This window comes from Ovis canadensis, chromosome 13, assembly GCF_042477335.2.
Source record: "Ovis canadensis isolate MfBH-ARS-UI-01 breed Bighorn chromosome 13, ARS-UI_OviCan_v2, whole genome shotgun sequence".
Taxonomy (NCBI): Eukaryota; Metazoa; Chordata; class Mammalia; order Artiodactyla; family Bovidae; genus Ovis; species Ovis canadensis.
The window spans coordinates 38,516,102-38,529,300 of NC_091257.1; the positions used below are offsets into that span (position 1 = coordinate 38,516,102).

At 45.6% G+C, this 13,199-nt stretch overlaps 1 protein-coding gene across 1 annotated transcript in view; it reads right to left on the reverse strand.

The window, feature by feature from the left end:
* PIP4K2A (phosphatidylinositol-5-phosphate 4-kinase type 2 alpha) overlaps positions 1-7,460 on the reverse strand; it is a 181,864-nt gene extending 174,404 nt beyond the window's left edge. Inside the window, exon 1 of the mRNA XM_069547416.1 lies at positions 7,003-7,460. Coding sequence (XP_069403517.1) covers positions 7,003-7,143 — 141 coding nt within the window. The 5' untranslated portion in view covers positions 7,144-7,460. The remainder of the gene's footprint in view (positions 1-7,002) is intronic.
* Between the last annotated feature and the right edge of the window lie 5,739 nt (positions 7,461-13,199).

Genomic DNA, 13,199 nt, shown 5'->3' on the forward strand with positions numbered 1-13,199 from the left:
GCAGATGGTGTCTGTTGACTGAGACGAGGAAGAAACTGGATCAGGGCAGGTAGAACAGGGCCGGGAGAGGAAACCAAGAGTCCTGGTGGGGACGCATCTGAAGTGCCCTTTGGGCATTCGAGTGAAGATATTGAATAAAACACTGAAGAAGGAGCTGGCAGGGAGGTCAGAAGGGAAGATACACATTTCTCAGTTATCAGCATGGGAAGTCACAGGGCTAAATAAGGTCACACAGATGAAACACATTCTGAAGTTCTAGAAGCAGACACTGAGATCCTGGGACATCTCAACATGGAGAGATTGCAGGGGGAGAAGAAGAGCCCCAGGCACCTAAAGAGTGAAGGAAAACAAGAAAAAAAAGAAAAAAACCACCAAAAAAAGATGGCCCCAAGAAGGGGCGCCCCAGAGTAGGGAGCATTGTCCAGTACAAAGTGAGACAACGATGGCAAAATAAAAGTCTTTCTCCAACTCAGTGGCCAACACCCATAGGTGGCTCTGGAGCACTTGATAGGGAAACCTGTTTTAAAACTTTCTATAAGATTTTTCATGAATAAATTTTACATATGCTCTCTTCTTAGATGCTTCAAATATAAGTAATGACTTTCTTTCTGTAAAAGAAAAATTGTTTTCCTCCTTATGAATAGCCAATACCTAGTCAAAGCCTTTCGGAGAAGGCAATGGCACCCCACTCCAGTACTCTTGCCTGGAAAATCCCACGGATGGAGGAACCTGGTAGGCTGCAGTCCATGGGGTCGCTAAGAGTTGGACACGACTGAGTGACTTCACTTTCACTTTTCACTTTCATGCATTGGAGAAGGAAATGGCAACCCCCTCCAGTGTTCTTGCCTGGAGAATCCCAGGGACGGGGGAGCCTGGTGGGCTGCCGTCTCTGGGGTTGCACAGAGTCGGACACGACTGAAGCAACTTAGCAGCAGCAGTCAAAGCATTTAAGGCTAAAGAAGGAAAGAAAAGATCACTAAAGAGGGCAAGAAATTATAAGTTCTGGCCCCGGCCCAGCAGCACAGCTCCATGGTTAAGTGTACAGGGCTGAATCCCACCACCTCCTAGCACTATGATCTCAGCAGGGAATTCATTCATACATGCCTGTTCCTACCATGTATGATTCTTCCCGCCTGCAGGATTCTCTCCTGGTTTCCCATCCCACACCATCCTCAACTTACTCTTGGAATGGTTCTTAACTGGGTTCTCCAAACCCCTAAAGTGGTCCATGGATAGAATTCAGCAGATCTGTGAAGGGTAGGATGTACTCTACCCATTTTCACTCATTTGTTCAAAAACATTATTCTGAGAAGGGATCCATAGCCTTCATTGGACTGCCACGGCGGGGGTGGGGGGGTGGGGGGTAGGGCAGTCCATGGCGCACACGTGTGTGCACACACACATACACAAGGAAACGTGAATAAAAGTATATATGGGGAAATAAGCTAGGAGGTAGTTTTTAAACGTCCTCAGATGAGTCAAACACACAACAAATTTTTGAGAAGCACTTGTCTAATGCTGATTAATATGCTGCCAGCCTAATGGCATCTGAATTTGTGCATTTTTAAGGTACAACTACTGAATTCTTATCATGTGCCAATTATAGTGCTCGGCTTTAAATACATTATCTTACTTGATCCCAAATAATCCTGTAAGATAGCCATCATCATCTCCGTTGTAAGAATGAGTAAACTGAGGCTCAAGTGGAGAAACGTCAGTCTGCTCAAATAGCCCATTGATGATGGAGGCAGGATTTGAACCTAATCTGTCTGAGCACAAGACATTTGGCCAAATTGTCCCAATTCCCTTAAATTTCAAAATTTGTATTTCCAAAGGTATTTTGGCAGAATTAACTACTCTGGTTGACCACATTTTTTAATCAACATAAGGTAGGTTTTGTTTGTTTATTACAATTCTTGCTGTAGCAAAAACGTAGCAGACAATCCTGTCATAGAAAGAGAAATCACTGTCTTGCCAAGGGCATCATTCTGAATATTCAAGTTCATTCTACGGTAGTCAATAAACGGATAAGAAAATGTATTCTGTTCTCACGATATAGTCCCAAGTTTTAGCAGGTATAAAAATATTTCCCTAATAATACACTTTGCATGTTTGTGCCTGGCATGATTCCTTTCTCTATAAAGTAAAGGGAAGAAAAAGAATTGTCTGAGACTAGTTCTTCAATGAACAGTTATTTGGGTTCCACTCACTGGGTTTCATCTATTGTCTGGCTCATTATGGTTTTCATTTAATTGCCTCATTCCATTCCATTTAGTCAACATTTCACAGTTATTCATTTCACTTTTAAACCCTAGTTTCCTTCTTTTATCTTTTTCAGTGTCTGAACAGAAACCCATGAACCTAAAAAGGCATCACTATTTCACAGCATCATTGCAAGTCTTAGGATCTTGATGAGAACATAACAAAGGCTACAATGCTCAGCTCAGAAAAAGGCGTATTTGCCAAAACACACTAAACGTGGGGCCTGGGCACCAAGACAATCACTCAGCTCTAGTACTAGGATGGACACTGCCTGATGATGCCTGTCCATTCTTTGGGGAACTGTTCTTCCTCAACTCCAATGAGCAAGAGCCGTCACCTTTTCACAACTGCTCGATCCAAGAAATGCCACCACTGATGGAAACTGGACCAGTCAGAATCCTTCCCATGGGATGTTTATTAACAGAATCAGAGACAGAAAACCCCTTTGTGGGGAGGGGAGGATTGCAAGCAGTGAAATTCAAGAAGCATTAGTTCTCTGCTCACGGAGGAAAGCTGACAGCTATGAGCAAGAACAAAACCAAAACAGACAGAAAAGTCCCGAGAGCACCCAAGCACTGGCTCCAGTTATCACGATGCCCTGCCTAGCCCTGCTCTCCTGGTTTGCTTACCAATTCCTCCTGCCACTGGGACTTCCAAAACCCCCCTAATATTTCAGAATTGGGCCTGTGTTCATCCACATTTCCATGGCTCTCAACCAAAACAACAACAACAACAACAACAACTCCAAACATTAACATTAATGTTGATTACTTCTAAACACTACATTGGTTTTAAGCAAGTTTTACATCCTTTAAACTTTTTCTGTCCAAAAGGTCTTCCTATAGATACTTAAACAGGCTTTTAAATACTCATTTATAAAAAGCTATTTCACTCCCATAAAAATCTCTTAGAACACCTATGTAAAACAGCCCTGGCTCCTATCATTCTATATGTTCCACACACTATTAAAAATATTGTAAGAAGCTAACTGCCTGATCATTTTTAGTTTAATTCCAAATGTAACAAGACAAAATTGCCTTCTTAAGTCATCTTTTCCTTTATGTATTCAATTATATTCTCCACTTAAAATACTTAAAATAAAAATTGGCAGTGGTCCATTCACTGATGGGTATTCTAAGTCAGAAAGCAGTAACATATCAAATTAACCACATAAAGTCAAGCTTTTTCTTGTCACTGAGAATTACCACCACAATGGACTTGAAATTTTCTACCTTAATTACAACTTTCTACATTTCGATCAAATAGACCTGGACATAACAGACTGCAATGCAGTCCAGCTACATACAATCAATCCCACAAACTCCTAGTTCACACATCTCTTGCCATCACCACAGATTTCCTAACCTCTAGCCATGGCCTTGAAAATTCCCTGAGAGTGGCTGCATTTGCAAGGTTATAATAGTCATGTAACTATTGTTCTATATTATTACTTCTTCTATAACAGTCCAACGCTATCATTATTCTTTCTTTTGTCATGTATTATTACTCTTTCTAGTCTGGGGACCCTAAGTCGGTGTTAGGAACCTAACTGACTGTAAAAGTAGTTGAATCCTGAAGTTAGGGGGAAAAGTTGGAAATCATCCAGTCCACTAACCTTACTTCACAGAACAAATATCGATGCAAAAATAGTTAATAGGCCCAAGGTCAACAGAGTTAGAAAAAGAATGGGAACACAGGTCCAATGAGCATTTTACTGTGGTGTGTAGATGATTCCCAACATTATAAGATGCCTACATGATCCTCAATGTAGCAAATGACTACAGAGTAGTAGTTTCCCCTTTAGTGTTCCAGATACAAATCGTAAAAGCAAGAAATTGCAACCTTCATGACATCTTTCCCCATTAATTTTGATTACATTATAAATATACAGAAAGGGACTTCCCTGGTGGGGCAGTGGATAAGAAACCAGCTGCCAATGCAGGGGACATGGGGTTTGACCACTAGTCTAGGAAGATTCCAGATGCCAGGAGCAACTAAAACCATGTGCCACAACTACTGAGCCAGCGCTCTAGGGTGTACAAGCTGGAACTACTGAGCCCAAATGCCTAGAGCCTGCACTTTATGAGAAGAGAAACCACTACAATGAGAAGCCCACTCACCCCAATGAAGAGTAACTCCCACTCATCGCAACTAGAGAAAGCCCGCACAAAGCAATGAAGACTTAGCACAGCAAAAAATAAAATTAAATAAATGAATAAAATTATATAAAAAGAAGAAGAAATATAGAGAAGGACTGATTTGAATAATCTCTTCCTGCTCCACCAGGCTTTCCCAAAAGTCTCCATTCATACACAATACAACTGAGAAATTTATTCTCATACTATACTGTAGACTTTGGTGCACACAAGGTCATATGAAAATATTTATCTAAGACTTTGTTACCTAAAATGAAATCAACCAGAAACACATGGCATCTGAGTGCTTAGATTTCATCTTTATATACACTTCCTTTCTTTAAAAAAAAAAAAAAAGAAAATAAACATTTTTAAAAAGAAGGCTGCGAAACAGACCTTTCTTATGTCAACTCAGAGCCCTCAAAAAAAAAAAAAATATCTGGACAAAAACATGAGGAGCATTTTTAGCAGTCTTTTGTACAGAAGCTACCATAATATGCCTGATGATATACATTTGTTGAATGAATAACATGGTTATATTTCATACTATGGAAACTTGACTTCTCTGGATGACTACACTTAGACTTGCAAACTTTCTTGAATGCAAAAGAAAATGCACTATCTACAAATCACACATTAGTTTTACAAACTTTACATAGTTTCAAAATATTTCCAATTTGCAAGAAATTCTAAAACAAATGTAGCAATTAAAAAATACAAAGTATCAACAGAAGTAGTTACAGTAACACACGATTACAAGGTTTCTAAAGTAAACTGGAGTTGGGACTAAATTCCCAGAGAGCAGGCTCTTTCAGGGGCATGTTATCACTACTAGTTTAGTAAGTTAAACCCTCAGACACAAACACTCTCCTGACCAAAACACCAGCACTTCAAAGGAGATAAAAGCATCCATACATACAGAACTAACATTAATTAAAAAAAAAAAGCAACTAACGACAACATAATTTTAAGAAGCTTAACAAATTTAAAACATAACTCTGAACTGTACACATATTACATAAGAAAAAATAACATTTTATTTACTGTAATAAAATGGGGCGGGGGTGGAGGATGATGTAGTAGTGTCTGCTGTTGCAAAAGCCTGCTAAAGAAGTTGTCAGGAAGTTAAACTTCAGTGGATCAGGCATTAGGCTTGATAGAAATAATCATGTTTCAACCTTCTTAAAAACAGTCACATCTTACAAACACAATCAATTCTAACACAGTTTCACCTTTCCCCCAGCTCAGCTAGGGAAAGAAAAATACAGATACGATGTTTCTGAACCATTTCAACTAAGTTCATTACATTGAGAATGTTCTTTTAAAAGACCAGCATGGTTTTCCGTCATTTCTATTATGCTGTAAAGGGCCCATAGACATCCATCGAAATCTAAAGTACGGAAGACAAGCTTACATACACTTATCCCCAGACGCCGATTGACTGCAGTGGGTAGGTCATGGGCAAAATTCACAGGCTCATTGAAACTTTCACGGCTCAGCCAACAGCTCCTATCGGGTTTCCTGATCCTAAGGTGATTAAAACTGCAAGAGTTTCTCGCTGTTAAGATCAGCAGGAGGCTATTTCGGACCCTCAGACCGCAGTCCGCATAGCCCGCAGCCGCGCATCTTCAGCACCTTGGCTTGTGTATTAGGCTAACCTTTCCAAGCCAACCTTCGCAGGCCGTCTCCTCCAGCTTTTGAAATAAATCCCCCAAACGGGTGCAGTCAACTCAGCATCGCCTTCCACCGCACCCGCCGAGACCCTCCCTCCTGCGGTCATCCCCAGGCCGCCCTTCCGCAGGCGGCGACTTCGGCCTGGCTCCCCAAAGTGGGGGAGGAGATGTGCGGAGCAAGACGCCCCGCCAAGCAGCACTTCAGCAGGCTCAGCGGCAGGGCGAGACGGGAGGGGAGTAGGGAAAGATGCTAAACGCCAGTGCCATATTTATATTGCCTTTTTCTTTGCCAGAAAGATTCCTTGTGTCCAAGAATATAGCCTTTAAAGGGGAGGAGGGGCGGGGAAGGACCTAAGCACTAAGCCTCTGCCCAAAGCTCCGCGATCTCCAGTATTCTCGCCCCTGTCCCTCGTGCGGGAAGGCTCCAGACACTCCCAACCTCGGACAGGTACACCTGCCCGACGGAGGAGGACCGGGCCGCCCCCGCAGAGGAAGGGATCGCCGGCACTCTGGCCCCAACAGCCCCCGCCAGCAGGGGTGACAGCCCCGGCGGAGTCGTGCCCCGCACAAACTTCCCAGTTACCGGGCTGCGGGGACAGATCGGCCGGGGAGCGGACGGACGGCCTGGGGCTGATACCGGTACTCGCCGCAGGGTTCAAATGCAAATTGGACCCTCCCGTCCCGCATCCGGCCCTACGGTCCCAAGGGGATCCCGGAGGCGCGCCCGGGCGGCCCCGAGGGGCGGACGCGAAGCGCGCGGGGCTGGGGGCACCCGAGCGCCGCGGCGAACGGGCAGCCCCGGAGGGCTAGCAGCCGGAGGGCCGGGGCCGGGCTCGGGCTCCCCGCCCCGCAGCAGCTGCAGCGAGAGGAGGAGGGGAGCGAGGAGGAAGAGGAGGAGGAAAGGGACTGCGCGCCGCAGCCCGAGTCCTTACCGAGTGGTTTACCCCCCACATCAGGACGCTGAGCAGCGGATCGCTGGCCCGAAAGAGCTTCACTTTCTGCGCGACGAAGTGCTTCTTCTTGGTCTTGGTCTTGCTCGCCAGGACGGAGGACCCCAGGTTGGGGGTCGCCATGGCCGCCGCCTCTGTCCCCTCCACCGCCGCGCTCCCGAGGCCGGGGACCCGCCCTCTCTACACGCCGGCCCGGGGAGGCAGCCGCATCCCCCTCGGCGGCGGCCCCGGCGCGCCGTGTCCCCGTACGCCCGCCGGTGCGCTCGTCCCGCGCAGCCCGCGGTGCCCGCTTGGCCGGGCTGGCGAAGAAGGCTGCGCTCGGCTCGCGCCCCGGCTCGGCTCCCGCGCCCGCCCGCCCGCGGCTCGGCGCTCAGCCCGCGGCTGGACCAGGCGCGCCGCGAGCGGCTTCCGCGTTGGGCGCCGGCGTCATGACGCAAGGGGCGGGAGGGCGCGCGGGCAGCAGCTGCGGCGCCGCCAGGCGGGGCGCGGCCGCGGGACCGTTAAGCTGCGCCCTCGCGCTCCGTCTCGGCAGCAGCGGCCCAGCAGCCCCGGGGGCGCAGGCGAGCTCCGGGAGGTAGCTCCCCGCGGGCCGAGGAGGCCGCCGGGTGGGCGTGCGACGCGGGGAGGGTGAGAACTCCCGCGCGGCGTCCTGGAGAAAAGAGGGAAGGGTGGGGAGAGTGGGGAGGTCAGAGGACAGGAGCCCCCCAGAGGCGGCGGTCAGGCGAAGAAAGGAGGCTCCGCGCAGCGCCGCTTACCCGTGCCAGGAATGGGGAGAGCTAGTGAGACCTTGGGACGCTGTGGAGACCAGGGCTTCCCTAGCACCGAGGGAAAGCGCACAGCGTTGGCCGCCTCCCGAAGTGGTCCTGCAGTGACCTTATTAATCCTTCTGTGCCTCTACCCATCCGGCCTTTTGGACCCCGAACTTGAGCCTTCCCACAAGCCTGCAGAAGTGAGACTCCCGTCGAAGCTGCTGCGCTGTCATTACCACCACCGCCAACACCCTCCCTTAGACAGGACCCAGCATTCCTCATCCAGAGCCTTGGGTTTGACCAGGAGAATCACACCCTGAATTTCACCTTCTAGCTCAAATCCTCTGCAGTGTTTCCTGTACCCCTTCCTTTTATCCATTCCACTCATTCAAAAAACTAAGATCATGGCATCCGGCCCCACCACTTCATGGCAAATCGGTGGGGAAACAATGGAAACAGTGACGGACTTGACTTTCTTGGGCTCCAAAATCACTGCAGTTGGTGACTGCAGCCATGAAATTAAAAGACACTTGCTCCTTGGAAGAAAGGCTAGGACCAACCTATACAGCATGTTAAAAAGCAGAGACATTACTTTTCTGAAAAAGGTCTGTCTAGCCAAAGCTATGGTTTTTCTAGTAGTCATGTATGGATGTGAGAGTTGGACCATAAAGAAGGCTTTGTGTGGAAGAATTGATGCTTTTGAACTGTGGTATTGGAGAAGACCCTTGAGAGTCCCTTGGACTATAAGGAGATCAAATCAGTCAATCCTAAAGGAAATCAATCCTGAATATTCATTAGAAGGACTGATGCTGAAGTTCCAACACTTTGGCCACCTGATGCGAAGAGCCAACCTATTAGTAAAGACCCTGATGCTGGGAAAGACGGAGGCAGGAGGAGAAGGGGGCCACAGAGGATGAGATGGCATCACTGACTCAATGGACATGAGTTTGAGCAAGCTCAGGGAGATGGTGAAGGACAGGGAAGACTGGCTTGCTGTAGTCCATGGGGTCGCCAAGAGTTGGACACAACTGAGGGATTGAACACCACCACCTTCCAAGAAATCTTTTCATTGTCTTCATCCACATATACCTAAATTTAACCCTTCTTAGTGACTACCTCAGGAAGCTGCCATTCCAAGCATGTCTAAAAACCTGCTATCCCTACATCTTCCCCAGTTATCATACTGTTCTAGGCACTTGCCCTACTCAGCCCACTTGGAGAATCATTCTATGTCTGCTGTCATTATTACTCCTCTCAAGCATAGCGGTTTCCACCATGCACTCTCGTAACCTGCTTTCAGGGAAAGAAAGGATGACAGATCCCATCCCTTAAGGAGCTTGATGAGCCTCATGGGGTAGCAAGTGACAGGTCACGTGGTCACCTTCATTTGCTCCTTTTTTCTTTGATTGTTCCTTCAACATAAAGGTTGCTCTAAAGTCCTTCTATTCTTTCTTGTTTCATACTACTGTCCAAAATGTAATCTGCTTCCTCAGCCTCAACCCTCATCTCTTTTAGTGGTTAAACAAACAAACAAACAAATCTTAAATTTGCAGTGAGAAGAGGTAGTGCTGCCCAGTTCTCCCACCAGCTGGGCAAAACAGTTTATCTCTCTGCGCCGCTGAGACAGTGGAAAGCACTCTTTGTTAATACAGCACTGTATACAACCAAGAGGGAACAGAGAGTTCCTGTGAATAACCCATAAACTCTCCCCTGGCCTCAGAGAAGCACCTGGTTGAATATCTCTACATCAATTGCCCACAGACACCTAAAAAATTGTTTAAAACGAAGTCAAACATTGTCCTCCATCTCATATATTGGTTCATTTTTCTATTGTATTGAAAATGGCATTCATGTCACTGAGTTACTCCAGCTAGAAGTTCATTTGTTTAACAAATTATTATCGACCCAGTCATGAAAGCTTAGAATCATCATCAATTATTGCCTCTCATCACCACTCCACATTAACCCCTTTACCAAGTCCTATTCATGAAAACAACTGCACTCTAATATTACCTCTTCCCTGGTGCCTCCTGGTCCTCCCGGTTGAAATTAATCCATTCGACCTCAGTGCTTCCACAGCACTTTGTTCTATGATGGGTCTATTGGATTTAACTGTATATTAATAATGCAAGATGATAGGCTCACTGTGAAGGCTTAAAAGCTGAATTTAGTGATGACAAAGTGTTGAATGAACCTATAAGAAGGAAAGATGGATACTTGTGACCACTGTCAGCTGAAGTCTCACTCAGGAGGGCAGCTAGGTCTGGATGGCTGCGCAGGGGTCATCCCTGTTAGGGGCAGACAGTGGCATAGGTATGGAGATGTAGGTCCAGTTGATATTTTCAGATAGCCTAATGAGGAAAGTGTTAGTTGCTCAATTGAGTCCGACTCTTTGCAACCCCGTGGACTATAGCCCACCAGACTCCTCTGTCAATGAAATTCTCCAGGCAAGAATACTGGAGTGGGAAGCCATTCCCTTCTCCAAAGGATCTAACAGATCCAGGGATTGAATCATGGTCGCCTGCTTTGCAGGCAGATTCTTTACCTCCCGAGCCACTCTATATAGCACAATGAGGAGGCTTGTAGTTTTTAAAGGACAGAATTTTCCCCATAACTTTATTAAGATATAATTGACATATAACATGGCATAAGTTTAAGGTGAACAACTCAATGATTTGATACCCATCTATACTGTGAAATGACTACCACCACATATTTAGTTAACACATACATCACACATAATTACCACTTGTGTATGGGGGTGTGTGTGTTATGAGAACCTTTAAGATTTACTGTCTTAGAAACTTTTAAGTTTTAATATAGTATCATTAAGGAACAGAGTTTTTGGTAACTCACCTTGAATGGCATTTAAGGTAATGTCATTTGTAAATAGGACATGAGATGACTTTTGCCAATGACCTTTCACATGACCTTTTTACCCCCCCCCCCGAGGATGTGTGTGATGTCAGAGTTCCCAAGTCACGGAAATGACCTCAAAAAGTACCTACCCCAGTTCTCAAATTATCTACAGTAGATAATGGAGATCTAGAGAGGTTTAAGTGATTTCCTGACTTGTTGGGGAGACAACAGACTCTTTGAAGGCAGGGTCCATGTTATACTCACCCTGGAATCTTCCCAATGAACCTAACATACTTGCTTTTTCATGGTGCCTGTGGCTAAGTTTTGGTGAATCAATGAAAAAGAAATTTTCATCTCTCACATCAAAGTTACAAGAGTCTATACTCACAAAGGGTGTATGGAGTGTTCCACTTAGAAATACTTCACTGGGGACTTCCCTGGTGATCCTCTGGTTGAGACTCTGCTCCCAGTGTGAGGGGCACTGGTTCCATCCCTGGTAGAGGAACTAGGGTCCTGCAGGCCGCAGGGTGCAACCAAAACAAAAACGAAACAAAACTCATCTGCACTAAATACAGTTTATTACAGGAAGAAAGAAAGAAATACCTTATTAGGGAATTAGGTTAGACATAATATTTAAACTTGAGGGTTAAATACTACTGTATGTGGACTTAGTTGTTGTTCAGTCGCACAGTTGTGTCCAGCTCTTTGTGACCCCATGGACTGCAGCACACCAGACCTCTCTGTCCCTTACCATCTCCCAAAGTTCACCCAAGTTCATGTCCATGGCATTGGTGATGCCATCCAACCATCTCATATTCTGATGCCCTCTTCTCCTTCTGCCCTCAATCTTTCCAGAATCAGGGACTTTTCCAATTAGTCGGCTGTTTACATCAGGTGACCAAAATATTGGAGGGAAAGGTACACCCAACTAAATGCAGAGTTCCAAAGATTAGCAAGGAGAGACAAGAAGGACTTCTTCAATTAGCAATGCATAAAAATAGAGAAAAGCAACAGAAGGGGAAAGACTAGAGATCTCTTCAGGAACACTGAAAATATCAAGGGACCATTTTGCCCAAAGATGGGCACTATAAATGACAGAAATGTAGAGACCTAGTAGAAGTAGAAGAGATGGAAAAAATACACAGAACTGTACAAAAAAAAAATCTTAATAAAACTGATAACCACGATGGTGTGGTCAGTCACCCAGAGCCAGACATTGTGGAGTGTGAAGTCAAGTAGGCCTTAGGAAGCACTGTGGTCAATAAAGCTAGTGGATGTGATGGAATTCCAGCAGAACTATTCAAAGCCCTAAAAGATGATGCTATCAAAATCTGGAAAAACCCATCAGTGGCCACAGGACTGGAAAAGGTCAGTCCTCATCCCAATTCACAGGAAGGACAGGACTAAAGAATGTTCTAACCATTGGACAATTGCACTCATCTCCGATAACAGTGAAGTCACGTGAACTTAACAACCTAGTGGTTTGATCCCTGTTTTCCTTTGGAGTTTCTGTGCTAATGAAACAATAATATGTCTTTGGTTCAGCACCTAATTCAGTCTGCTTTTATAGTCAAGGAGGGCAGCACCTAACCATCAGCATTCCACAATAGTCTTGATGAGGGGCGGGGCTAGAGACAGAAGAGGAAGGAAGTTTTATTTTGGATGGGCATGTGGCCATGTCAGTCAAGGTGAAGGCTGTTCCCATCTCCTTGCATTTGGCCTGTTGGGCTGTTGGTGCTAGAAATGCTCCAGCAGCCAAGTTCATGGAGAAGAAGGAAGGAAACGTTGGGAAGATGGAAAGTTTCTCAATACTGACTTGCTTCTGATTGCTGTTCTTTAAAAAAACAAAAACTTTCTTTTACTGTAACCAAGTTTATTTACTATTCTAGAAGAGTATAGTGACAATGTTAGGTTGACTAAAGTATGCAATAGAAACAGTGACAGACTATTTTCTTGGGCTCCAAAATCACTGCAGATGGTGACTGCAGCCAGGAAATTAAAAGACACTTGCTCCTTGGAAGAAAAGCTATGACAAACCTAGACAGCATATTAAAAAGCAGAGACATTACTCTGCCAACAAAGGTCTGTCTAGTCAAAGCTATGGTTTTTCCAGTAGTCATGTATGGATGTGAGAGTTGGACCATAAAGAAGGCTTTGTGTAGAAGAATTGATGGTTTTGAACTATACTGTTGGAGAAGACTCTTGAGAGTCCCTTGGACTGCTAGGAGATCCAACCAGTCAATCCTAAAGGAAATCAGTCTTGAATATTCATTGGAAGGACTGATGAGGAAGCTGAAGCTCAATATTCTGGCCACCTGAAGCGAAGAACTGACATTGGAAAAGACCCTGATGCTGGGAAAGAATGAAGGCAGGAGGAGAAGGGGATGACAGAAGATGAGATGGTTGGATGGCATCACCAACTTGATGGACATGAGTCTGAGCAAGCTCCGGGAGTTGGTGATGGACAGGGAAGCCTGGCATGCTGCAGTCCATGGGGTCGCAAAGAGTCCGACACGACTGAGCGACTGAACCGACTGAAAGTATGCAATACCAGAAATGGAAGCTGACATT